General features: G+C 44.3%; 1 protein-coding gene across 1 annotated transcript; it reads left to right on the top strand.

Moving 5' to 3' along the window:
- LOC135514937 (leucine-rich repeats and immunoglobulin-like domains protein 3) lies at positions 1 to 22665 on the top strand. The gene is made up of 19 exons (XM_064938687.1): positions 1 to 475; positions 4098 to 4169; positions 4289 to 4363; positions 10820 to 10954; positions 11138 to 11281; positions 11623 to 11766; positions 12042 to 12185; positions 14756 to 14899; positions 16423 to 16503; positions 16675 to 16746; positions 17394 to 17465; positions 17714 to 17877; positions 18364 to 18702; positions 19581 to 19862; positions 20058 to 20516; positions 20820 to 20981; positions 21170 to 21310; positions 21449 to 21721; positions 21896 to 22665. Exons 1-19 carry the CDS (start codon positions 273 to 275, stop codon positions 22159 to 22161), a joined length of 3372 nt encoding a protein of 1123 aa, XP_064794759.1. The 5' UTR covers positions 1 to 272; the 3' UTR covers positions 22162 to 22665.
- The last annotated feature ends 2136 nt before the right edge of the window (positions 22666 to 24801 follow it).

Genomic DNA, 24801 nt, shown 5'->3' with positions numbered 1-24801 from the left:
GAGAGCCTTGAAAGTAGGAGCTGCTGCGAGTGCAAGGCAAAAAGTATGCTATTACAGGCTAAAACTTTTACGAAGGTATGGAGAAGTTTGGGTCCCGTAAAAATATTTTACATGTTCGTAGTTTCAAAGGAATACGGTCGAGGAATTGGATTTAAGGACTAACCTAACCTCTGACTAAACCGTACAACATTGTCATTGGGTTGGAACTTTTACTATATCGGATTTTCTCGCGCTTTTCTCTAAAACTTGGGGGGAACTTCAGTGTGGCTAAAATGTCCGCATCTATGCAGCCTCTCAACGCTGCGATGTATGCGGTCGTTTTCTTACTGTTTTCCCGAATAGAACTTATACTTGGATATGATGAAAACACAAGGACGTGTCCGTCTCCGTGCACATGTGTTGGAGACCTTTTGGACTGCAGTCGGTTGAAAAGGCGTGGAATTCCTGGAAATCTTCCCGAATGGACCGTACAATTGTAAGTCAATTTAGAGAGCGTTTGTTGATTTGCCATTTAATCTTCACTGTCCATAGATACGAACAGCTATCTTAATGACCTTTCACGCCTATGTTTGAAATGAGTAGTTTGATAGATATAGGTTTTAACACAGTTACAGCAAGTGTATAAATGGAATGAATACTCGAATAGATACATTTATGCAGATAATTAACGTTATGTGATTTGTTACATTGTTGCCAACTTTGTTAGGTTGTTGCTTACTGACGATTCGAAGAGAATGAAACCGTTTGGAAACAAAGTTTCTTTCACTTCACATCAACAAGAAAGGGAAATTAGTCCTAAATCCTTACATTTTGATTCACCAGGACTGATTTGCTGTTTGTTTAGAAAGTATTTCGCAATAACGCGCGATAGGCCTCTCCATTTTAAAAGGTGCGAAGGCCAGAACTGATTTTTTTGTTGTAATTTAGAAGACGCTCTCATCCAGTGCAACTTGATACATTATTGAACTTTTTTCCGTACTGGTCCCCCGTGGGAATCGAACACACAACCCTGGCGTTGCAAGCGCCATATTCTGCCAACTGAGGTATAGAGATATTTACTGAATAAAAGTTGTGTTTGTCACATTATATTATTGGATTTTTATTTATTGTGATTTAAAATTTAAAATACTCGATTGTTTATCATTCCTCAGCAACATTTGGTGTTATTTAAGATAAAGGAAATTACTCTAAACATCAAGGAAATTGAGATTTTGCACTCGAACAACACTGTAATTGAAATCAAACGTATTTCTTGCAATGTCACACTGTCTACAATTCTTCCATGGGAATAACTATAGGACATGTGTGCCATACTCCTTAGGAACAAGTGGGAAGCTCAGTCTTGTGAGTAATAAAGCCAGCCGTTTTAGAAGAAGATATAACACGAATGACCTTTACACATCAGTGTCCCATTGTCAGTCATTCTACACTAGTGAATCATTAGTTGGCCTTTTATATTAGGATTATTCTAATCACCCAGTAGGCCCAACAAGACATGCCAACATCAGTAGGCTAGTGAGTTGGTAGTACTGTTTGCTTCTGAGTTTGTTGTCAGTGCAGTGAGGTACAATCATTTCCCAACGTTATATAGTTTGGGGGTGGCAGGGTAGCCTAGAGGTTAGAGCTAGTTGGACTAGCAACCGAAAGGTTGCATAGTTCAAATCCTCAAGCTGACAAGGTACTAGTCTGTCATTCTGCCCCATGAACAAGGCAGTTAACCCATTGTTCCTAGGCCATCAATGAAAATAAGAATTTGTTCTTAACTGACTTGCCTAGTTAAATCAAGTTTAAAATTTAAACAAATAGTTCATGGAGACCTTTCAACAGACTTTTGGGATTTTGGTGTTTTGGAGCCTAAAATGCCAAACAATTCATTTTGACAACTTGTTGAACCTTTTTCAGCATGTAAATATCAGGTGACATCATGATAAGGAGCTAATGCAGAATACAGATGTCCATTACACTAGGCCCTAGATGAGACCAACTGCTGAATGATAATTATTTGCCTTTTGTTTATGAGGTGATACCATCATTGGGCCTTTCCATATTATGTGAGCTCAGAAGTTCTTCAGGCCCCAGGACTATTAAGACAATAAATACATAATGTCAAATGAAGTCATAGTCACTCCAGGCCAATCTCCCATGGTAACGACTCAAATGGTTGTTTAACATGTATTAATAAGCAGATGTTCATAGGTCTGCCTGCCTGGCTTTCAGTCAGACTGCACCATGTTGATGTATCCTCACTATTAGCTTGTGTTTTTTCTAGTTCATATTTCACAACACAGCTAGGCTAGTTAGTCCCCTGTTAGAATGTTTGTTTGGCATTTACAAAATGTGTGCTGCCTGCTCTGGAAATGTCACATTGCCAGAAAACACAGGCACAGCCTCAAAACCAAGGCAAGCCAGCCAAAAAGGGAGGAAAAAAGTTCCACACGGGGAAAATTCTTTGCACTCCGGCATGCTAATTTACGAGTGTCTCTCCAGCACATCTTAAACTGCCCGGCCCTTTGTTTTCCAGCACCCGGTTATTTCTGCTGAATTAGCATCTCCAGAGCCACCGATGGTACTGATTAAGGAGCCACTGTTGGATTAGTTCGTACAAACTCTCTGAAAGAGAGAGAAAGCAAGGGAAGGAGGGATGGATGGAGGGAGGGAGGGAGTGAATGTGGGAGGGAAGGAGGGAGAGGCATTTAGTTTGAGCTTCAAATTTCTCGGTGAGTGAGGGGTAAAGATTTTACGATTCAAATCTAGACGAGTTTTCGTTTTTTCCGAGTTTTTTCGGGTTTACAGCCTGGAATGTAGAGTAATATGCATTTGAGGAGGTAAGCTCTCTCAGGAGACTCACTCAACATTGCTGTATTACCAGACCATCCCATCCACAGCCAGTTCTCACCTATAAAATAACTTTACGTTTCACAGATTTACATGAGCGAGACGTGTGAGATCAAGCCATTATGTTATGGCACTTCAAAGATAAGGAGAGAAAGCGCTCTAGATTATAACGTAAGAGCTTTAGCTGGTGGGTAAGGGAATGCCTTTGTCAGCTTGGAAGTCAATGACCTATTTTCCCTTGTGATCTATATTAGTCCAAGAAGAACCACATCAAAGAACCAGCAGGTCTATCTTATCTCATTACTAAGAGGATGGATAGCTTTGTTTCATTCACTCTTCAGTCACGGGTGAATGTGTGGCGCACAGTCTAATATATACAGGCCAAAGCATATCTAGCTGTACTGATTTAAACGGGTCCACTTCTGGACCTGGAGTTCTGAAGGAAGTGCTAAGTGTCAGAAACCCTCAGGGCTTATCTGGACATTTTTGATACTACACCTCTCCACCTCTCCCATATGGCCCGATTAGTGGGGAAAAAACATACAGCTGCATGTTGGGAAGGGAAAAAAGTTTCAGAGAGAGAAGTAAAACTCTTGTTGAAGAGTTGAAAAAATGATTTGCTGAAGAATAAAACCAGGGCCAGATCTAGAAAAGTGCAACAGGAGTGTTTCTGCTTGGAAACTCACTTCCCCGGCATTGTGAATAGATTACCAGTTGTTAGCTTTTTCCCCTCCCTCCTCTCAGCTCCAGTTGATGGATTCCAGATGGGGGCAAGCCAAAAAAAGGGTCTGGCACCACAATGTTGATCGTGCGCAGCAGCGTCAATAACTCCACAGCTTTATAACACTCTGGGCAAGGCAGGCTTCTCTAGGCCTGTTTTCCACCCCCTCTCAAAAAGGGAAAAAAATGGAATCTCTCCCTTCCATAACTTATCTGGTTGTCTGTTTTGGCTCGGTGATTCAAGAGCGGATTGGATGCGTGAGCTTGTCTGGCTGGATTTTCTCTCAATGTTTAAAAAAAGGCTGCTATGCCAAAACTAGGCCTATAGCTGGCTAGCTTTATTTTCTTTGCATACAGTGGTTTGTTTTGAAAATGACTCAGTTGCTTTCCCACATTACTTCAGTTGGAGCTGTATAAGCTCGGCTCACTCAGACAACTTATGTCTCCTGTTTAAAAACAGAAAGGCCAGTATATGATTGGTTGTGAAGTGAATGGCCCTCCATGTTGTGTAACTTTCCTCTAACAAATGTCTTTCTTTACAGGGACCTGAGCCATAATAAATTGCAGTCGCTCGACAGCACTGTGTTTAGGAAACTGCAGCACTTAAGTGAGATGTAAGTATACTCTGTGTTCTGTACTTCCTAGAGTAAACAACATCAGTTACAAACACTCTCCCTCCACCGCCCCTTCACACCACATGTGACAAACAACCTTTATGCCTGTATGTTTACAGAAAGCTAAACAACAATGAATTTGAGACGGTACCTGATTTGGGCCCTCATGCGGCAAACATCACCACCCTCATTCTGTAAGTATGAATTACTTTTGAAACAACCCTCCCCCCACCAACCCACCCATCAGAGTTGTCAGTGCTAGTTAACAGTGTAGCGCTGCTAAGCCCTGCTCCTCCCTCCTTGGTGGAACCCCTTTTGGCTGAGTTGGTTCCCAGACTGGGTTGTCCCAGGCATGGCAGCCAGTTTGAGACAAGTCACTCACATGTCTGAAAATAAATGTCATTGTTAAAAATGGAATCGCCAGAGGTGGTTCCAGCGTTTCCATAAATGTTGATCTGGGATCTGTAAGATTAGACTCCTCTGTCCGTCCATCTCATTTCCGTTATAGAAAGGCTGTATCTACTTAGGTGCTTCTACACCTGCATTGCTTGCTGTTTGGGGTTTTAGGCTGGGTTTCTGTACAGCCCTCTGTCACATGAGCTGATGTAAGAAGGGCTTTATAAATCATTTTGATTGATTGATTGATTGATTGATTGTATGAGTAGTGTGGCATTTCATCCATCTGGAGGTTGAGTGTTTGTATACACTCCTAGTAGGATGGCCCCAGAACATGATGGAGCAATGTGGGGCTTTCATGTGTTTTCAAAGACAAATAGACCTGACAATGTCAGAGGTTTCAAAGGCATTGATTTTGAACTTTTCCCCCAGGACAATGTCTCACAAAATCAATGGATATGACGTTTTTTTCCCCAACAAGAATGCATCCATTTCAAAAACTAGAAGAGGCATATTGCTCATCAAGCCTGAACTTGACAAGCAGTAACACCAGAGAAAGAAGCCTAAGGGGTTTCAGACGTCGGCTATTAGTCAATTTGTCTTCAGACATTTAGGTGTATAGCCTATAGGCCACAGATGTGGCTGGCGGTATTACCCGGAACTAAAGCAAAATACAGTGCCCCAGGGTATGTTTTATTTGGTTTGATTTGGTTTGATTTCCAATAGGGCTGATTTATTTATGAACTTATGAACATTATTGTTTTGACAACATTCAGAGGTTTTAGGAGTTGTACAATAGTATTCCCCTCTACTCTCAAATCTCCACTCAAGGTGCATATTTAGTTGATGCTTCTTATTAAAACATATAACGATGAATAGGAGAACAATTCCAATAGATTTCACCATTGAAAGCAATGTTCCAAAGTATGTCAGCCAGCCTAGTTGTCATCCTCAATGTGCATTTGGGAATGATCAATTCACACTTCCTTACCACAGCGAGTGTTCATTTGTGTCTGTGGGTGCTTACGAAGTATTCCCAGTTGCATTGCTTAGTGTCTACTCTGCAACTAAAATCTCTGGGGGGGGGGGTTTAAATACAAAATTCCTCTCCCCCCGCTCTCTTTCTTTTTGTTGCTGGTATTGGCATCATTGATGGAGAATATGTGTGTGGTATTTCCTATTGGAGAAAGAACAGAGTTTTGAGAAGCCATCAGATGACTTATTTTTCAGACTGGCGCCTGTAATGAGAAGCAGGGCTGCTGCGTTAGCTGGGGCGGCTCAGGCACACATCAGACACTATATTAAACACTACACCAGCATCTGACCCAAATGGCTAATAACACAGTTAACACATCATCACGACATTGTTCCTGTACATTGTCAGGTTGCAGTAGGACCGCATCAACTACAGTGCTATAACTGATACATAATACACAACGTCTGTCTGAAGGGAAACATGGTTGAAGGATGAGAGAAAGAGTTATAATGTTGGTTTCATACAGTGTTTCCAAACCCTGATCCTCGAGTAACCCCCAACAGTACACATTTCTGTTGTAGCCCTGTACAAACACACCTGATTCTTGCTAATTGAGAGCTTGATGATTAGTTGACCAGTTGAATCAGGTGTGTTTGTCCAGGGTTACAATACAAATGTGTACTGTTGGGTGTACTTGAGAACCAGGGTTGGGAAACACTGTTTTAGTAGATATTAGGTTATTACAGTATTGAGTTACAAAGTAACAATGTTTGTTGCCAAGAGCTTTGTAAGCAAGACATCCAAGTATATATGTCAGCTTAGTTAGCCACAGAAGAAAGGATGAATTGGTAGATAAGCAGAATATGAAACTCTTTCCAGTTCCAACTCAGTTACCTTTTCCATACACAGAGATCCCATCAAACCGTCTTCTCCAAATACCTAATCAGCCCCGGAATCACCAGATCATTTGTAGAGCCCACCAAACTCAACGAGAGGTGGTTTCACAGCAATCTGGTTAAAGCACCCACCCCCTACCATCAATTCCTGGGAAATTGTTCAATTAATTAAGATGATCACAACTCAATTACTACCAGCTGCAGGGTTATTGCCGTTTGTTTTTACTCTGGGCTGTGGGGTCAAGGAAGTTGACGAGAGCTGCCGCTATGTCTGCCTGGCTGTTTGAATAAGTGGCATTCGATACCCCGGGGCTTTTTTCCCCCTTTACTCCCCTCCCAGGGCAGAGAAATGGAGGAAGGGGAAGAACATCTCCAGTATGTGCGAATGGAAGGAAAAATCAGACTGTACTAAATGGAGAGAAAAGGGGGATTTCAGGATTATCAGGCCTCCGTTGTTGATTCTATCTTATTGCGTTATTAAAAAGTGGAGTGTTGCTGCCTTTGGGGTAACTTGTTTGCGTATGTGTGTTTCTGACTGACAGGGGCCTCTGCGGTTTAGCTATAATTTATGTGGATTTTTTAAATTCTTCAATTCAAAAAGGAATATTTCTGTTGCAGCGTCAGCTGTCTATAATAGTCTGACACTGTCGTCTTGTTTATGTAGGTCATATTTCTTCAGATAAACACGTTCGGCGTGTGAAGGCAACACAGCCCAAAAATATGGAGTAGATTTGCTCGAAAACTGACAAATTAAGTGTAATTCAAATTAAAATGTGCTGCTGTGTCATCTTATTTTTTTCATTTTAGCTTTTTTTGACTGATATCAATCAAATTCCCTAGAGTTTAGTTTAGACTTTAATGAGTCCGGCAGCACATTTCAGCTGATCTAGGATCAGCTCAGCAATAATGTAGGGTACACCGCCTTCTATTCAAATAGTTATTAAGTTGCCTACTATACCCAAAGGCTTAGAGTTTCCTCAAATTGAGACACATGCATGTGCTACCTGATTCATTTAATGAATAAACAAAGCACAGTTTTATAGATGCTTTAAATTTCCCTGGTCATACGTTTCAATGTGTGTTAAAATGAGAAGTTAAAACCTGAAGAGACCCACACGAGAATGACAGGCAGATCTTGAAACTATTAACCCTATGGTGCATAGTAACCTTATTTGCGAGAAAATTGATTAAACAAATTTGAAGTGTGTGCCGTCCGAATGGACAATGCCCCTGCTTGTTTGTCCGTGGAGTTGGCCCGACGGGTGGAGATCAACAGATAAGCACTTGGAACTCTCCGGTACACAGCGTTTAGGTTGGCCTTTCAAAAGCTCTCATTAGATCTCTGGGCAGATGTTAGGGAGTAGAGAGAGATGGAGAGAAACTGTTTTGTTGAATGGACCGTAGCCAGGTTCTCCTTCACGTCTATCCCTGCAGGCCTCAACTGCACAGTCTCTGTTGATATCACAGTCCTCATCTGCCACAATGTTTAAAGTTAGAGTTGGCTGGGTGTTGAGATTCTGTTTTATGTTGTACTTACAGGTTAATACAACCGGGTTCAATTAATTGCTCAGTGGTCTCTGAGATTCAAGCAAGTGTAGCCATAACAGCTCCTGTAGGTCCCCACGTAGCCTATCTCTCTGTCTATCTGGAGAGGGCTGGCCTCTGCTGTGTGTAGTTCATGTTTTGCCAGATGGTCTTGACCACTTCCTTCAAAATAGGAGTCCTCATGAGGGTTATAAAAGGCGTTGACTTGTGTGGTCTTTGTACTTCCCAAGACATGACTCTTGTATGGATTCTTATGCTCCTCATGGGTCATGTCAAGTTTTTAAAGCCACGGAGAGGCTCATTTGTAGCAGCACTGTTTTGGTTCAAGTGGGAAGTGTGTCAGAGAGTAAGCATTAACAACATCAACTTGAGACACCATGTTGTATTTGGGCCTTCTCCGATGGAGGGGCTGCTAATTCTCCACAACCTATCTGAGGGTAGCATCACAAGCAGCTGAATGGAATCTTGGATGTATCTGGCCCATTTGCACTCAAACAAACAAGGTTTGTTCGTATATGAGTTGTCTGGTCTCCACAGCTGGCCAGATGTTTACTGTGGGGGGAAGGGAGAGCGTGTTGGGGTACAAAGACCAGGGACTCATCATCATCATAATCACCACACATCACACCTCCCTCCAGCTGACAGGCCCCAGGGTCAGTCCGTCTTTTGTAGAGGAACATGGACTGAGCAGCCAGCGTTGACAGTTGCTTTTCAACTGCCCCCTCCCCTCAAAATATCCAGGGCTCCACAAAACTGGAAATACAGGTTCTTTCTATTTTTCTCGCCAACCTCTCTTCTCTTCTTCTCTCAGCGACCAGTCAGGGGAACATGAAAACCCAGGCCCAGGTGGTGTGTGCCCCTTTTGTTTGGGACCACAGAGGCCGTGGTGCGTGGAAAGCCCTTTGCAAATCTGCACACAAAAGGCTGGCTTGTACCCTTTTTACTGCGGGTGGTGTGCTACACTGCACCTAGCTCAGCCTGTGGCTGTTGCCTAAACTGTGTTAAAAAAATGAAATAAAACCATTTTTAGGCAGTGACTGAGTGTTTAAGAAGAAAAAAGGGGGATTTAGTTTCAGCCTCCCAGAATCTACCCTCTACCCCCACCCTCAGCCCCCACCCTCAGCCCCACACTCTACCCCCACTCTCAGCCCCACACTCTACCCCCACCCTCAGCCCCACACTCTACCCCCACCCTCAGCCCCACACTCTACCCCCACTCTCAGCCCCACACTCTACCCCCACCCTCAGCCCCACACTCTACCCCCACTCTCAGCCCCACACTCTACCCCCACCCTCAGCCCCAACCCTCAGCCCCACACTCTACCCCCACCCTCAGCCCCACACTCTACCCCCACTCTCAGCCCCACACTCTACCCCCACCCTCAGCTCCACACTCTTACAGTCAGTTGGCATAGAACCAAGCGTTGAGTCTTGGCCTTGCCGGAGGCTAGGCAGAAGGACGTGCTGTGGCAGGTTCTACCCCTAAGTGCCCCAGACACCCCATCAGCCTCTCCTCCCTGGGCCTCTATCCATATATCCTCCTGGTACTGCCTTTGTTCCAGGTTAGACTGACTGACAGACACACTCGTCTGTTTTCCTCTGTATGTTTTGGTGGTAAGGCTGCCAAGGGGTGTCACTGTCTCAACGTGGGGAGCCTAGTCATAAGAGATGTATGGATGGCAGATTTAGGGAAATGTGTGGAAAATGACTGCTCTGTCCAAGTCAAAGATCCCACTTTCTGAGGCTTTATGATGGACTGAGAAGCTACGTTGCCACTGTGCTCAATTTCTCGCTTGATTGTATCTTCAGTGCTGTTTTAGTCTCGCTTTGGCCAGGCGTACAGAGGAACTGAGTCAGTTTGAGACTTTGAGTCTGGCTCTCGACTAGTGCTGGTTCCGTGTGTCCGTTTCATTGTTGTTTTCTTATTGGCAGCTTCTTGAAGGGTGCTAGTGTTCACATAAAGCAGTACTTCTCAGCCATGTCAATGTTCATCCATTTCTCCAAAGGGCTGTATGTTGACGTGTGTATTGCATGCATGCACAGTATAGGGAAAACGCAAACACTTTGGTCAGTATCAGAAAAATGCACAAAAAATATGTATCATAAAGAAGATCAAATTAAGAACTGATGCATTAATACAAGTTATATTTTTTTTTTTGGGGGGGGGGTTGTTGTTATGTTAGCCTTGCAATTAATACTGGAACGGGGCCTGCAGTCTGTGTATAAGAGGGAATTCCTACTCCTTTCCCTCACTCTCCCTTTCTCTACCCATCGAGGCCCATACACAAAGACGGCTCTGTACAGACACTGTTTATAACTAAGCAGTCCCTGCACTGCAATTTAGGAGGCGTGCAGCTCAGGAAATTGCCAGCCTCTGCTGAGGCATGCTTTCACTGAGGGAATGGTATTCATCAGCCAAGTCATTGGCAGGTTATTTTTTTAAATACCTTGTTAGTAATTACCTTATAAACAAAATAACACAGCACTAAACCAAACGGCTGTTTTGACCTGTTGAGATGAGTAGTGACATTGGTTAGCCTTAGTATTGCCCCGTCCTCCCCCCTTTCCTAGACAACAAGGGAACTGTGGTCTTTTTCATGGTTCAGGGAGAGACTCAATGTTCTAGGAAAAATGTCTAATAACATAATAATAATGGGAAAACGGGTAGTGAGGGTCGAAGGGAATGCTCGGGCGAGGTTGGTCATTTATTTAATACCGCCCGCTAATTGACTGCTCTGAGTGTTTGTATGTCTGGAAACGTTAGACTGGTGACCCGCGTTGTTAAAATACACCGTATTTTCTCTCGTTCATTGGAGCCGTTCGATCTGTGTTTTCAGAGCAAACAACAGGATCACGCAGATCTCTCTGGAGCAGCTGAGGCCCCTGCAAAGCCTGGAGACCCTGGACCTCAGCAATAACAGCATAGTGGATATCAAGGCTGACTCCTTCCCCGCGCTGCCTCTCAAGAACCTGTGAGTCTGTCCGTTTGGACTTTTTAACTAAAATGCATGGTTAAAATTCCGTCCAAGAATACGATATAAGTGTTTGGATCAAATAGTAACATTTTGGTGGAACTACAACATTCTTTGGTCATTTTTCCTCTTTGGAATTAATTATATGATCAATATCACAATATGTATTTTCTTCTCCTCTAGTATCATGAACAACAATCGCATTTCCACCCTGGAAACTGGCTGTTTTGTCAACGTGTCCAGCACTCTGCAGGTCCTCAGGCTCAACCGCAACCGCCTCTCAACCATCCCTGCCAAGATCTTCCAGCTCCCCAACCTCCAGCACCTGTAAGTGACAGTTGCACTTTACGCGCTGTTGGGGTTGACCTCAAACTATACTATGACCGCTCTTTGAACGCTTGTGTAACGGTCCACGACTTTTCACTACTCTTTGATGTTTCTCTGACTGCTCTGTGAACTTCCTGAAAACGCATTGTGACGGCCGTGCGTTGACGTCTCTAACCACTCTTTGACCACTCTTCCAGCAGTCATTGACATCTTCTTGGCTTCTCTTGGATGAATTAGATTCCTTTTCAACTTCACTTCTTGAGTTGAGTGAACTCTTATTCCTACCCTGCATATATGATGCTGCGGTTCTCTTACGGTCTGGTTGTGGTCCAACCTTGCAGGGAGCTGAACAGGAATCGGGTGCGCAGGGTGGAGGGCCTGACGTTCCACGGTCTGCACGCCCTGCGCTCGCTGAAGATCCAGAGGAACGGTATCAGCCGCCTGATGGACGGAGCCTTCTGGGGCCTCAGTAACATGGAGGTCCTGTAAGTAACTGTCCTCTGTGACAAGAAAATATGTCTTCCTTTACTAGTGTACATTGGTGGATTTAACAGCATATATCTGGTTGCAAGTGTCTGCATACCCTCTTTGGATACGTATTTGCAGCTATATGTCTAGACAACGATAGTTGACTATAGCCTATACAGTGTGGGATCAGTCCAGGCCAGCATACGTCTTCATCTCTGTCTGTCTGTGTGTGTCTATATGTCTATATGTTGATGACTGACCTCTGTTTGTATGTCTCTGTGTGTCCCTGCAGGCAGCTGGACTACAACAACCTGACGGAGGTGAGTAAGGGCTGGCTGTACGGCCTGCTGACTCTGCAGCAGCTCCACCTGGGCCACAACGCCATCAGCCGGATCCAGCCCGACGCCTGGGAGTTCTGCCAGAAACTCAGCGAGCTGTGAGTGACCCTTTTTTCTTCTTCTTCTCCCTTCCCTCTCTTTTTCCCTCTTACTTTCTCTCCTATTCACACTGTGAACTGCCAACACCTCTCTCTTTCTCTCTCTCCTTTGCTCTCCCCACCTTCCTCGCAGTTTCCAACTCTCCAACCCCCCACACACACACCCTCTCTTCCTCCACCCCTAGTGCCCAGTGCCAACACCAATGCAGGGCTCCTGACAAAATATTACTCCCCCACTTCACCCCCGCCACTATAGCCCCATTCCTTTAATGCCTCGCCACGTCTATAGGGGAGAAAGGGGGGAGAAGGAGGGAGGGATTTCACAACCAGAGTGTCTGCTACCACAAGTGGCGGCAGCAACATATTGTTTCCTTTGTTGTTAACTTTGTTTATGGCACTGGCCAATTACTATCCGCCATGTTTTTTTTACTAGCGACAAGGTTGTTTCTGAGAGGGGAGAGGTTGTTTTTTCCATTTCTCTTATCAAGTGAGCCTGAGCGTTAAACAAATTGGCAGTTGACTGATCTTTTTTCTCCCACTCTTTGGTAAATAGCCTTCTTCCTGGTTTGTTAGTTTTTTTCGTCTGATGTTTGCATTTGAGGATTTCTAGTACAAAGTTAATACTTTTTATACTGTCTGCATTAGAGGTCGACCGTTTATGATTTTTCAATACCGATACCGACTTTGGAGGACAAAAAAAGCTGATACCGAATAATCGGACAATTTTTTTAAAAATTGAGTTAAGAACTAATTCTTATTTTCAATGACGGCCAATGAACAATGGGTTAACTGCCTGTTCAAGGGCAGAATGACAGAATTGTACCTTTGTCAGCTCGGGGGTTTGAACTTGCAACTTTCTGGTTACTAGTCCAATGCCCTTACCACTAGGCTACCCTGCTGCCCCAATGATACTGAAGAGTCTGCTTAGGAGACAAATACTCTCAACTGTTTGAATAAAAATAGAGTTTTAGTTACCTGTGATGAATGTTGAATACAAAAACTGTAATTTCTATATGCAGGAAATCCTATTTTAATAATGGACATGGTAAGAATTGACTACCAAAGTTCGAGTCATAATTCCCGTGACACCTTCTAGCAAAATATGAAAAGTGGTTCCTTCATTCATTTATTCCATAGGATATTTTTAGATTCACTTAAAATAAGGTCTGTGTTTCGTGTAGGCTTACACCACCTTGCCAATTTTATAACTGTGTAGATATCCATAGGACAAGATAACTGTGATCAATATTGGCTAAATATAAGCGAAGATAATTTTCTTTGTCGAGTGGATTTATGAAAATATTTTGACAAACGTTACCTTATTCTAGTGAGATTTACACAGGTATCAAAACGCCGAGGCGGTTTAAGCACGAAACACAGACCTTATTTTAAGTAGATCAAGACATTCTCTATGGAAGACATGAACGGTAAAATAACGAAGGAACCCCTTTCAAGTTCAGCAGCAAGTTATTACAGGAATTATAACGCGTCGACTATTTCTCTCTAAACCATATACCTTTAACTATTACGAGCCTGCTGCTGCCTACCACCCCTCAGTCAGACTGCTCTATCAAATATCAAATCATAGACTTAACTATAATAAACACACAGAAATATGAGCCTTCGGTCAAATCTGGAAACTATCACCTCGAAAACAAAACGTTTATTCCGTTCCGTATTTTATCTAATGGGTGGCATCCATGAGTCTAAATATTCCTGTTACATTGCCCAACCTTCAATGTTGTGTCATAATTACGTAAAATTCAGGCAAATTAGTTCGCAAAGAGCCAGGCGGCCCAAACGGTTGCATATAGACTCTGCTTGTACTGAACGCAAGAGAAGTGACACAATTTCACCTGGTTAATATTGCCTGCTAACCTGGATTTCTTTTAGCTAAATATGCAGGTTTAAAAATATATATACTTGTGTATTGATTTTAAGAAAGGCATTGATGTTTATGGTTAAGTACACATTGGAGCAACGACAGTCGTTGATTGATTGTTTTTTATAAGATAAGTTTAATGCTAGCTAGCAACTTACCTTGGCTTACTGCATTCGTGTAACAGGCAGGTTCCTCGTGAGGCAGGTGGTTAGAGCGTTGGACTAGTTAACTGTAAGGTTGCAAGATTGGATCCCCCGAGCTGACAAGGTAAAAATCTGTCATTCTGCCTCGTTCCTAGGCAATCATTGAAAATAAGAATGTGTTCTTAACTGACTTGCCTAGTTAAATAAAGATTAAATAAAAGGTGTAAAAAAATGTTGTTTTTTTTAAACCGATTGTTATGAAAACTTGAAATCGACCCTAATTAATCGGCCATTCCGATTAATCGGTCGACCTCTAGTCTGCATACGGTTAAACAAAGTAGACCAGCTGTGCAAGGTACAATCTAACAAGGTTTTTACCTTATTGGTAATTCATAGATTAATCTGGCTATAGTTGGTGCACGTTCCTAGTGATCTGAGACCAGTTTATCCTCTACCTCAACTGTTTATTTCTACCCCCTCCTTTCCATTTGCCCTGGGGGTATGAACTGTGTGATGCTGATGCTCCTTCTCTCTCCACCCGACAGGGACATCTCGTCCAACCACTTGACAAGACTGGAGGAGTCCAGCTTTGTGGGCCTCAGCCTGCTTGACGAACTCCACATCGGGAACAACCGTGTGAGCTTCATCGCAGACGGAGCCTTCCGAGGACTCACCCACCTACAGATGCTGTAAGTTTGAATAAGGATGTCTAAACTCAATTTCAGTGAATTACTTGTCAGAGATGACAGCTCTATTGTATAATGTGCCGAAGCATTCAATTATTATTTTCAACGTCCCACTGGCAGTGAGTGCATTAGCCATGGTTAATATCACTAATCCTGGTTAGAGTTTTCCCTGATGTTGTTTGAGAAGCCTCAATGCTCATGAGAGTTTAGGGATGAACTCGATTTCAACTCCTCATCAGCCTACACTTAAATTATATATATATTTGACCCTTTTTTCATGATATCCAATTGGTACTTACAGTCTTGTCCCATTGCTGCAACTCCTTACGGACTCAGCTGCACCAATGTGTTGGAGGTAACACCATACAGCTGGCAACCTAACTCAGCGTGCATGCGCCATGCCTGCCACAGGGAGTCGCTAGAGCACAATGGCCAGCTGCAACACAGTCTGTAGTGATGTGATGCAGTGCCTTAGACTACTGCTCCACTTGGGAGGCCCCATCAGCCTACACTTTATCATTGCTTTGTGTTCTATAAGAGAAGCCCTATTTCACTTCTATGAGAGTACATTAGCAGCTAGCTAACTTCTCAGATGCTGCCTGCTTGTTAAATTTCGCTCCCTGTCCCTCTCCACACTCATCGTGGCGTGAGTGTAAATATTCCCGCCTTGTTTGTTTTCGGGATGTGGAATAGATGAACGTACTGCCTGTGGTTTCTCCCCAGACATAACCTCAACAAGTCAGCAGAGTGAGACTGAGTCCACCGCTCCCTTCTCCAGACCGGCTCCATAACATTGCCCTGGTCCCTCTCTTAAATGGAACCAAATGTTAACTGTGCGTGAAAGGTCAGCAGAGGGCAGGTATGTAGGTTGGTGGACGGGGAGTTGGGGTGGCTTAGAGGACTTTACCCCCCAGCCTCTCTCCACAACCCGCTCCTCTACCCTCTCCACCCCTCCTCAACCCCAATAATTTGTAACCAGGCATGCAGAGGAGGAAACTAGCTGTTTGAAAGTATTTAGAGACTTGAGAGTGAAGGAGCGGGGGAAGGGCGACGACATCCAGCAAATCTCTTTAGCAGACATGATGTACTGCTGTGTGCACATGACATTCAGTTAGGTTAAAAGATATTTCGGATTTTTCAAAACCCTTTGATATATAGTTAAAATGTTATTTACCCCAGCCATAAAACCCATGACTAAAAACGTATAATTTTTCACTAAATTAAGAAGAACCAACGTGTGGGTTTGAGTTCCTCCCTGTTAAACACGCTGCATTGCATGTGAAGCAGTGTTATGCTGCGAGACACGGAGAAACCATCGCAAACATTTAAAAAGCCCCAAAGTTTGCGAGAAACATCCTCCAGTGATGGGACCACTTTGAATACAAATTTAAAGACTTTGACTTCTTTCTCGTCCTTCAGACGAAACACAAAGCCGCACCAAGGTTTGTGAAGACTATAATAAGTGCAGTTGTTTTCTGGGTGTGGATTTTTACAATGTGGTTTGTTTTTGTTTTTTGTTGAAATAGAGATCTGCAGAACAACGAAATCTCCTGGACCATTGAAGATATGAACGGACCATTTTCTGCTCTGGACAAACTGAGGAAACTGTGAGTAGGCTTGACTTTACCATGGCGTTGTCTTCTAACCTGTTAGTTTCCAGAAGATAGATTAGAAACTATAAAATGGACCATGAGAACGGATTTTAACTGGAAGTATTTTCTTGTTATCTTAATATAAATTGCTGTATTTGAATGAAAACTCAAATATCCTTTTCTCAGGTTCCTTCAAGGAAATCAAATCCGATCGGTGACCAAGAAGTCATTCTCTGGCCTGGACACACTGGAGCACCTGTGAGTTGACCTCAAATCAATATCCTCATACGTCTGTCTCAACTGTCCTAAAGCTGTAAACTAAATATGGGAGAATTCATAACCACGAGAAACAAAGCCTGTTAGTGACCACATGACCTTTTTGTCTCTGCTTCTTGTCCCTGCTTCTTGTCCACACTTTGATGAAAAACAGAGCTGTCTGGTATTCACCATCTCCATATGTTGGGAGACTATTGATCACTAACTGCTTAGGCATTGCGAGAGGAGTGTTTGTGTGTGTGTGTGTGTGTGTGTGTGTGTGTGTGTGTGTGTGTGTGTGTGTGTGTGTGTGTGTGTGTGTGTGTGTGTGTGTGTGTGTGTGTGTGTGTGTGTGTGTGTGTACATCTGTGTATGTGTATTTCTATCTGTGAAACAGCTGCATTTGATTGTAATTAACTTTTTCCCCCAGTCGTGTCTAAGCTCAAAGGAGCCGAAGTCAGGCCCCTCTTGATTAACAAAGCACGGTGCTGCCCAGATTTCTATTGTTCTCAAGACCTTTTCTTCCCTCCCTTTCACTGATGATTGAAGTGTTAGCAGTCTTCCTCCAGATAGGCCTAGATGGAGGGGAAAGTTTGCCATCTTTCTGTGTAAAGATCCATCCGTTCTCCCCTCTTTCCTCCCCTTCTCAGAGATTTGAGTAACAATGCGATCATGTCGGTCCAAGGGAACGCCTTTGTGCAGATGAAGAAGCTTGAGGAACTGTAAGTATCTCTGGGTTCAGTCACACTGCATTCATATTCTGCAATGCCAATAGACCAGAGTCACTGTTCTGGACTAACTGAGGAAAGGAAGAATCCTCCATAGACAATTACTTCAAAAGCACCTATACTCATAAAAGTGATTATCTTAAAATGTAACAACTATAAATTTGCTCAAGTATTATGGATAATCTTTGTGCTGGGTCTCTCTTGTGATTCCTGGCTCTAATGCAGTACCTTCTCCCTCCCAGGCACCTGAACACATCCAGCCTGCTGTGTGACTGCCAGCTCAAGTGGTTTCCTCTGTGGGTGGCGGAGCAGGCCTTCCTGCCCTACGTGAACGCCAGCTGTGCCCATCCCCTGATGCTGAAGGGCAAGAGCGTGTTCACCGTCAGACAGGAGGACTTTGTGTGTGGTGAGTGTGACTGACACACACACACACAAAGCCTCTTAATGTAGCCCTTGTTAAAAACAGCCATTTAGCCGTGACAGGTTTTCCATTTTATGAACTGACCCAGATTGTTCCATATTTTCCTTAAACTCATGGACACTCTGATGGAGCCAGCGTAGTAATGGAACCATGTGGAAACTCAGTGAGTTAACAGCTTGGCTGGGTGGAGTCAGAGAGAGCAGGGAGAAAATAAATCATTGTTGAGGAATTTCTGGGATCAGTTTCTTTAGGTAATGATTACTATTCGAGCTGAGGTGCTTTGCCTTCGGAGCTTTCAACATTTCTAATTTCTCTTGGCACATAAAATAGTATAATTTCCATATTTAAGCTGTTTGTGGACCATCACGGTTTTAACAAAAACTGGTTAGCCCCAAAATGAATGTCAGTTTGAGTTAGCCCCATTCACATCAAATGGAAACTAATGTTTTTCCCCTCTTGTCTTCCAACCAGACGACTTCCCCAATCCTCAGATCACGGTGCAACCTGAGACCCAGTCGGCCATCAAAAGCACCAACGTCACCTTCGTGTGCTCGGCGGCCAGCTCCAGCGACTCACCCATGACCTTTGCCTGGAAGAAGGACAATGAGGTCCTGAATGACGCTGAAATCCACAACCAGGCACACCTCAGAGCCCAGGGGGGAGGCCAAGGCCGTGAAACAGAGGTTACAGAGTACACCACCACACTGCAGCTACGCAGTGTAGAGTTCACCAGCGAGGGGAAGTACCAGTGTGTCATCTCAAACCACTTTGGTTCCTCCTACTCCACCAAGGCCAAGCTCACTGTCAACAGTAAGTTAAATAACCTACTGGTATTGATTTGACTAGTGAAAGGAATTGTATAATATCTGTTGATTATAGGAACACCTGTAATTACAAAAGTACAATGATTCGTGTTTTGCTTTAGCTTGGGATTGAGAATCAGTGGTAGACTTTGTAAGTGCATGAAGAGGTCAACTGTGCAAAAGTCGGACTCGGCCGCACCAATGTGTCGGAGGAAACGCCGTACAGCTGGCAACCGAACTCAGCGTGCATGTGCCAGGCCTGCCACGAGGAGTCACTAGAGCGCAATGGGACCAAGGACATCCCGGCCGGCCAAACCCTCACGACGCTGAGCCAATTGTGCGCTGCCTCGTGTGTTGAAACTATACTTTCAGTTCCTGTTGATACTATTTTCCAGTCTTACTTCTGCTGGCACATGATAGCAATAGGAGGAGGAAGGATTGGGAAACTAACTGCAAATAACAATAAGCTGAACTCCGCCTAGCAGAGACATCTTTGTATTAGCAACTATTAATTAGGAGCTTATATGGTATTAAAGTTAAAGGACATCACCCTGGGTGGGGTGATCCTCAGTAGGGGGTGAATACTCCAGATTGCAATCATTATTAAACAAACTAACCTCTGATCAAAGTTTCCTGGGGTCACTTGTGTGCACAAAGGGCGGAATTCCCTTACACTGCTAATTTCAAGAGTTTTGTCTTTCTTGGTATAACTCTCAGCATTATAAACATTATAAACTATGATGAACCAGTGCACAAGTACACTGCAGAACATATAAGGAATCTCATTATGACTGACATTGCAAAACCTTGTAACTATCATGTTGCTCTTGAAGTGGTGGTGCAGTTATATGTCAAATAAAATGTCCATCCCTTTTGTCCCTCCAGTGCTTCCGTCCTTCACCAAGATGCCCATGGACCTGAGTATCCGGGCCGGTGCCACGGCCAGACTGGAGTGTGCCGCCGTGGGTCACCCGTCTCCACAGATCGCCTGGCAGAAAGACGGGGGCACAGACTTCCCCGCCGCCCGGGAGCGTCGTATGCACGTGATGCCTGAGGACGATGTGTTCTTCATCGTGGATGTGAAGACAGAGGACATCGGGTTGTACAGCTGCACCGCCCAGAACACCGCCGGAGCCATATCAGCTAACGCTACGCTAACTGTGCTAGGTGAGAATTGTCCTTTCTATTTTCACCAGTTGTCAAAGAACTTTGCATTTGTCTGTGTGTGCCTCTTCATTTTGTCACAGATCAATTTAATTTCATGGTATTCCATAAGTTTTTCCCACCACAAAATGACATATAAATCAGGCGTTTTAGGACTGTAAGACAACTAACATTCCCCCTTACCACATTCTCCTCCAGAAACGCCCTCCTTCCTGCGCCCTCTCATGGACCGCACCGTGGCCAAAGGGGAGACTGCGGTCCTCCAGTGTATCGCCGGCGGCAGCCCTTCCCCCAGGCTCAACTGGACCAAAGACGACAGCCCCCTTGTGGTCACAGAGCGCCACTTTTTCGCCGCCGGCAACCAGCTGCTCATAATTGTGGACGCAGCGGAGGGCGATGCCGGGATGTACACGTGCGAGATGTCCAACACGCTGGGCACCCAGCGGGGCAACGTGCGCCTAGCCGTACTGCCCAACCCCAACTGTGACGTGGGGGTGGGCACCTCGGGAGGCGTAGGCTCGGACGAGGACGGCTGGACCACGGTGGGCATCGTCATCATCGCGGTGGTGTGCTGCGTGGTGGGCACCTCGCTGGTCTGGGTGGTCATCATCTACCATACGCGTCGGCGCAACGAGGACTGCAGCGTCACCAACACAGGTGATGAGGGGGTGTCATTTTATTTTGTCAGCACGGAACTAGTTTTGAAGAGTTCAGTACTTGCAAGCCCATGTTGCCTCCTCCTTCAAACAGAAAATTACATTTTTGGGGGAGCTTGAGTTTTGGGCTCCAGCTCCAGCTCCACATACTTTGGCTGGCAGGTTGTTAAAACCACACCTTTTACGAATGCTTTGAAATGAATCAGTGACAGACCATTTTGCCTTGAACAGATTCTTATTGGGCATTATATTTCTCTATGGAAACATTTCTGAGACTTTTCCCTCCCTGGTGTTTTCCCTGCAGACGAGACCAACCTGCCTGCAGACATCCCCAGCTACCTGTCCTCTCAGGGCACGCTGGCCGACAGACAAGATGGCTATGTCCCCTCAGAGAGTGGCAGTGGCAACCACCAGTTCATGGCTTCCTCCATAAGTGGATTCTACATGCAGCCTAAAGACATGAATGGTAGGAGAGCAGCTCTTTCATTGGAAATGCATGGGGACTTTTATGTCATGAATATGTGCATTAGATCAGTCGACTGTACTCTGAGCATTTTTCTATATGTATTGTTTCACCTGAATACATATTGGAATAGTGTAAGTAATTTGAGGCAAGTACCAATGCGTTACTAATATGTCATGTGACTCGTACAGGTCTGTGTCAGCTGGACACGGGAAGTGAAGCAGACATGGAGGCGGCCATAGATCCCCTGCTCTGCCATTACCAGGGACCCATCAGCTCTCTCCTCAGGAGAGGCAACATGTACACCGAAGAATCCTCAGAGGCTTTCACAGGTTGGTGCAACAGATAGATATATATTTTTTTAAATTGTAGCATTATAAGTATTTTTCCATAAATTAAACAATAACAATAATGTGTTGCTGTCATACTGATCTGATTTACCATGGCTCACTGTAACTCCCCCCCCACAGGCTGTGCTATGGACCAGCGGCCCATCTGCATAGATTCCTACAGTGGCAGCCTGACCAGCTCCAAGAGGAGGAACTACTATCCATGTGGCGGGGCCCTCCAGGACCCATTTGACCACGGGAGCCCCAGTGTGCTGATGCAGATGCCCAACGGCAGCAGCTTCCATGGGCCACACCACCTACAGGGCGAAGGCCCCCCCTCCATGGATGAGGGAGATGGAAGCGAGTATGGCCGACCTCGTGAGACGAGACTCTCCTCCTCCAACACATTCATGGGTACGTCTGAGGAAATTTCTCCGTATGGATTTGGGTCAAGTCAAGCACATTTTAAGTCCACTCAGAAAATAAATTCACTCAATTACTAAGTGATTTATTTATCTTGACAACTAGCACAACATGTGAATGTCTCAGGCCTTACCCTGTATCTCCCTCCATCCTTCTCTCTCGCAGGAACGTTTGGGAAAGCCCCCTGGAGGCCTCAACAGGAATTATACCCCGGATTTGGACCACCGCCACTGGCCCTGCACAACAGCATGATGCTACACGAGAATCCCTACGCAGCCCTGGACACAGATTCGGAACGCGAGGAAGACAAGAACAGCGTCCAGTCAAAGAATTCTAAATCGGAATCGGAAAAGAGCAGCAATAATATCTATGAGAAACCATATGATCTCCACAGGACTGCTACTAGTCAGCAAGGTCGAGTGAGCACATAACTGAATATGTGCATTCAAACAAACTGACATTCCTTTGAGTTTTTCTTCACAATGAGGATTACCCCAAAAAAATACTACCTCAGTGAATGGACACTTTCTCAATGATGGACACTTTCTCAATGATGGACACTGCAAATGTGCAACGCTTGAATGTAAAAGGATAATGCATTGTGCCTACAAAAGGCTGAAAAATTATATGAGGAGATATTAACAGCGAGGACTGTTCTTTTTTTAAGAAAAATGGGAAACATCTTCAATTGAAGATAGATATTGAATGTATATACTTTTTTATACAAAGTTTATTATATTTTGTAAATTTAGTGTAAAAATAGAATCCATTATTTTTGCTGTCCTTTTTCCTGTAAATTAGTATTTTGTGTTGTGCGACCGACCACGCCAATTCAGTTATTCTAGCTTTTGTTTTGCTTTGAGTTAAGCACCCCTTTGCACATACCTATACATAATAAAACACCATAACATGTGCTGCTACGTACATTAAAAGTACTGTGACTCCTTCCTATCTTTAAATGGCTGTACCATGCACAGACACCACTGTTCTGTAATGGAGGACGAAGAGAATTGAGGTAGAAGAGAGTATTGCTGAAGCCGGGGATGAGAAGGGGGGGTTTGACATGGAGTGTGGCTTTTCCGAGCAGAACCACAGACCGCCAAGGACGGCTTGCGCCTGCCACGAGGCCCCCCACCATGCTGCCCAAATAGAATCCAACAAGTGTATGCTGAGAAAGTGTGTGTGTGCGTATACGTTTGGCATTTGTCTGTGTGTGTGGGAAGTTCAGGGCTAGCTTCTTCAGTCTTTGGGTCAGTGTAGACTCAGTACCCTGGAGACAATCGATGGAAGGCTAAATTAGTGAAGACATGTCAAGGAAAGGAACAGTCACATGAGGTCTCTGGAACTGTTGGAGCTGGCCGTCTGGTCTGGTCCTGCTCTCTCCCAACCAGCCAGTCACAGGGCTCCCCTCTCCCCCTCTTTGGGCCTTCGTCTCTGGGAAGGAGGGTGGGGGTTGCTGCTCTTGCTGTATTCAGCACATGGAAGCTTTTCACCAGATGAGTCACTCCCCAAGCCTGTCCCCTTCTGGCTTTTTCACATCTTGGGTTTGTTTTTTCAGGCCTCTCCTTTTCAACATGGAGGAAAAAGGTGTGCTTGTCCGCTAGCTGTTGAAACTTGCCCTTGGAAAGTGTCTTGCGGGCTCGCTCATTGCCACATTGGAGATGTGTGTATACAATGGATGATTCACTGAGAGGGGATGGTGGTGCCAGTATTTTGAGGTGGGCTTATAGAAAGACGCCTTACTAAGGGGATTCAGTTCATCCGTCCACTTCATCTGCCAATCTTCCAATGTGGAATATATTACAAGAGCTTATAAAGACCCCATTGAGTTATAACACATTTTCTAGATGTATTCAAATGTTTTGTTTAAACCTTTTGTTTTATGGAATCATATTCAGAGAGGTTTGTTTGAAAACCCATCCATGTCCTTGAGCCTCAGCGACACACCTTGTTATTCACTGAGTGCTTATTGAGGAGTATACATTCACCCCAGTGTGAAGGAATGAAACAATCTGTTGGAAGTCTTGCCAGCTCTTTGAGGAACTTGGGCTAAGCACAAGATGGTGGAACCAGAACCACACACATTTAAACACCTGGAAGACAGCTGCTGAAGCTAGTCCTCAAACCCAAGGCCTCCCATTGGTTTAGAGAACCTTGTGGGGTCTAACAAAAATGACCCGATACAGATGAGGTGGTGCAGAAAGATGTGATGTTTCATCAACTTGGAGAATTACCAAAGCCTGCAAGCATTCACTTCAAACCTTCCTGAATTTAAACAGTGTAGTGAATTCATGGCTAGATAATTGATGTTTGATGAACACAAAGAATGCTGAAGTTCATGTTATTAGTCAGTAAAACCAAACTTCAACTCGTGTCTTTTTCATTGATCTAGGAAATGTTTATGTTGTTCCCATTACTGAGTTAGTTAGCTGCCCATGTAAATAAAAAAATCATAGTTCATGAACTCTCACCAAGGGTTTCTTTAGGTTAAGATTATACCTTGCTGATTTCCCCACAATGTTGTTCAGATGAGACTTCTCACTAGAAAACATAGTTTTGCACTTAACTATTACTATGTATTACTATAACTACACACCAAACTACTATGCATGTAGCAATTAGCTGTGTGGATGTAATTTACCTCCACACATTTGGGTGAGGCCAAAATGGTTTATTTATTCCTCTGGCAAAGTTTTCGAAAACAACTGCAATCGAGAAACAATTTGTGCCATAACAAGGGGCTGAGGGGGGTTTAAAATGTTTACTTGAGAGAAAAAAAGAAATGATTTAGAGCCAGTAAACTCCTGCAGAGACTGCAGGCAGCGAGAACCTTCACGTTTCCAGCCGGGGGAAAAAAGAAAACACTGGCCAGATTGCAGAATAATTTCCCCTCTTTGATTTCGGCTCCAGAGAAACGAGACAGGAAGTCGACTATTCCTCAGACTACAAATGACTGACAGTAGGGGTTAGTGAGTCTCCCCCCCCCCCAACCCCTGGTCCTGGATCAGCTTCTGAGCACCACACATTGACCCACACCAGCATTAGGCCAGCATTGGACTCCCCAACCCTGT

This window comes from Oncorhynchus masou, chromosome 26 (assembly GCF_036934945.1).
Source record: "Oncorhynchus masou masou isolate Uvic2021 chromosome 26, UVic_Omas_1.1, whole genome shotgun sequence".
In the NCBI taxonomy this organism is placed as follows: Eukaryota; Metazoa; Chordata; class Actinopteri; order Salmoniformes; family Salmonidae; genus Oncorhynchus; species Oncorhynchus masou.
Note: the sequence above shows the minus strand (reverse complement) of the source record. Positions and strands in the feature narration are given on the sequence as shown.

Coding starts and splice junctions, on each gene's coding strand:
- LOC135514937 (XM_064938687.1), top strand. CDS start 273: ATGTCCGCATCTATGCAGCCTCTCAACGCTGCGATGTATGCGGTCGTT. Junction 20,982..21,169: donor GCAGCCTAAAGACATGAATG/GTAGGAGAGCAG, acceptor TGACTCGTACAG/GTCTGTGTCAGCTGGACACG. Junction 21,311..21,448: donor ATCCTCAGAGGCTTTCACAG/GTTGGTGCAACA, acceptor CCCCCCCCACAG/GCTGTGCTATGGACCAGCGG.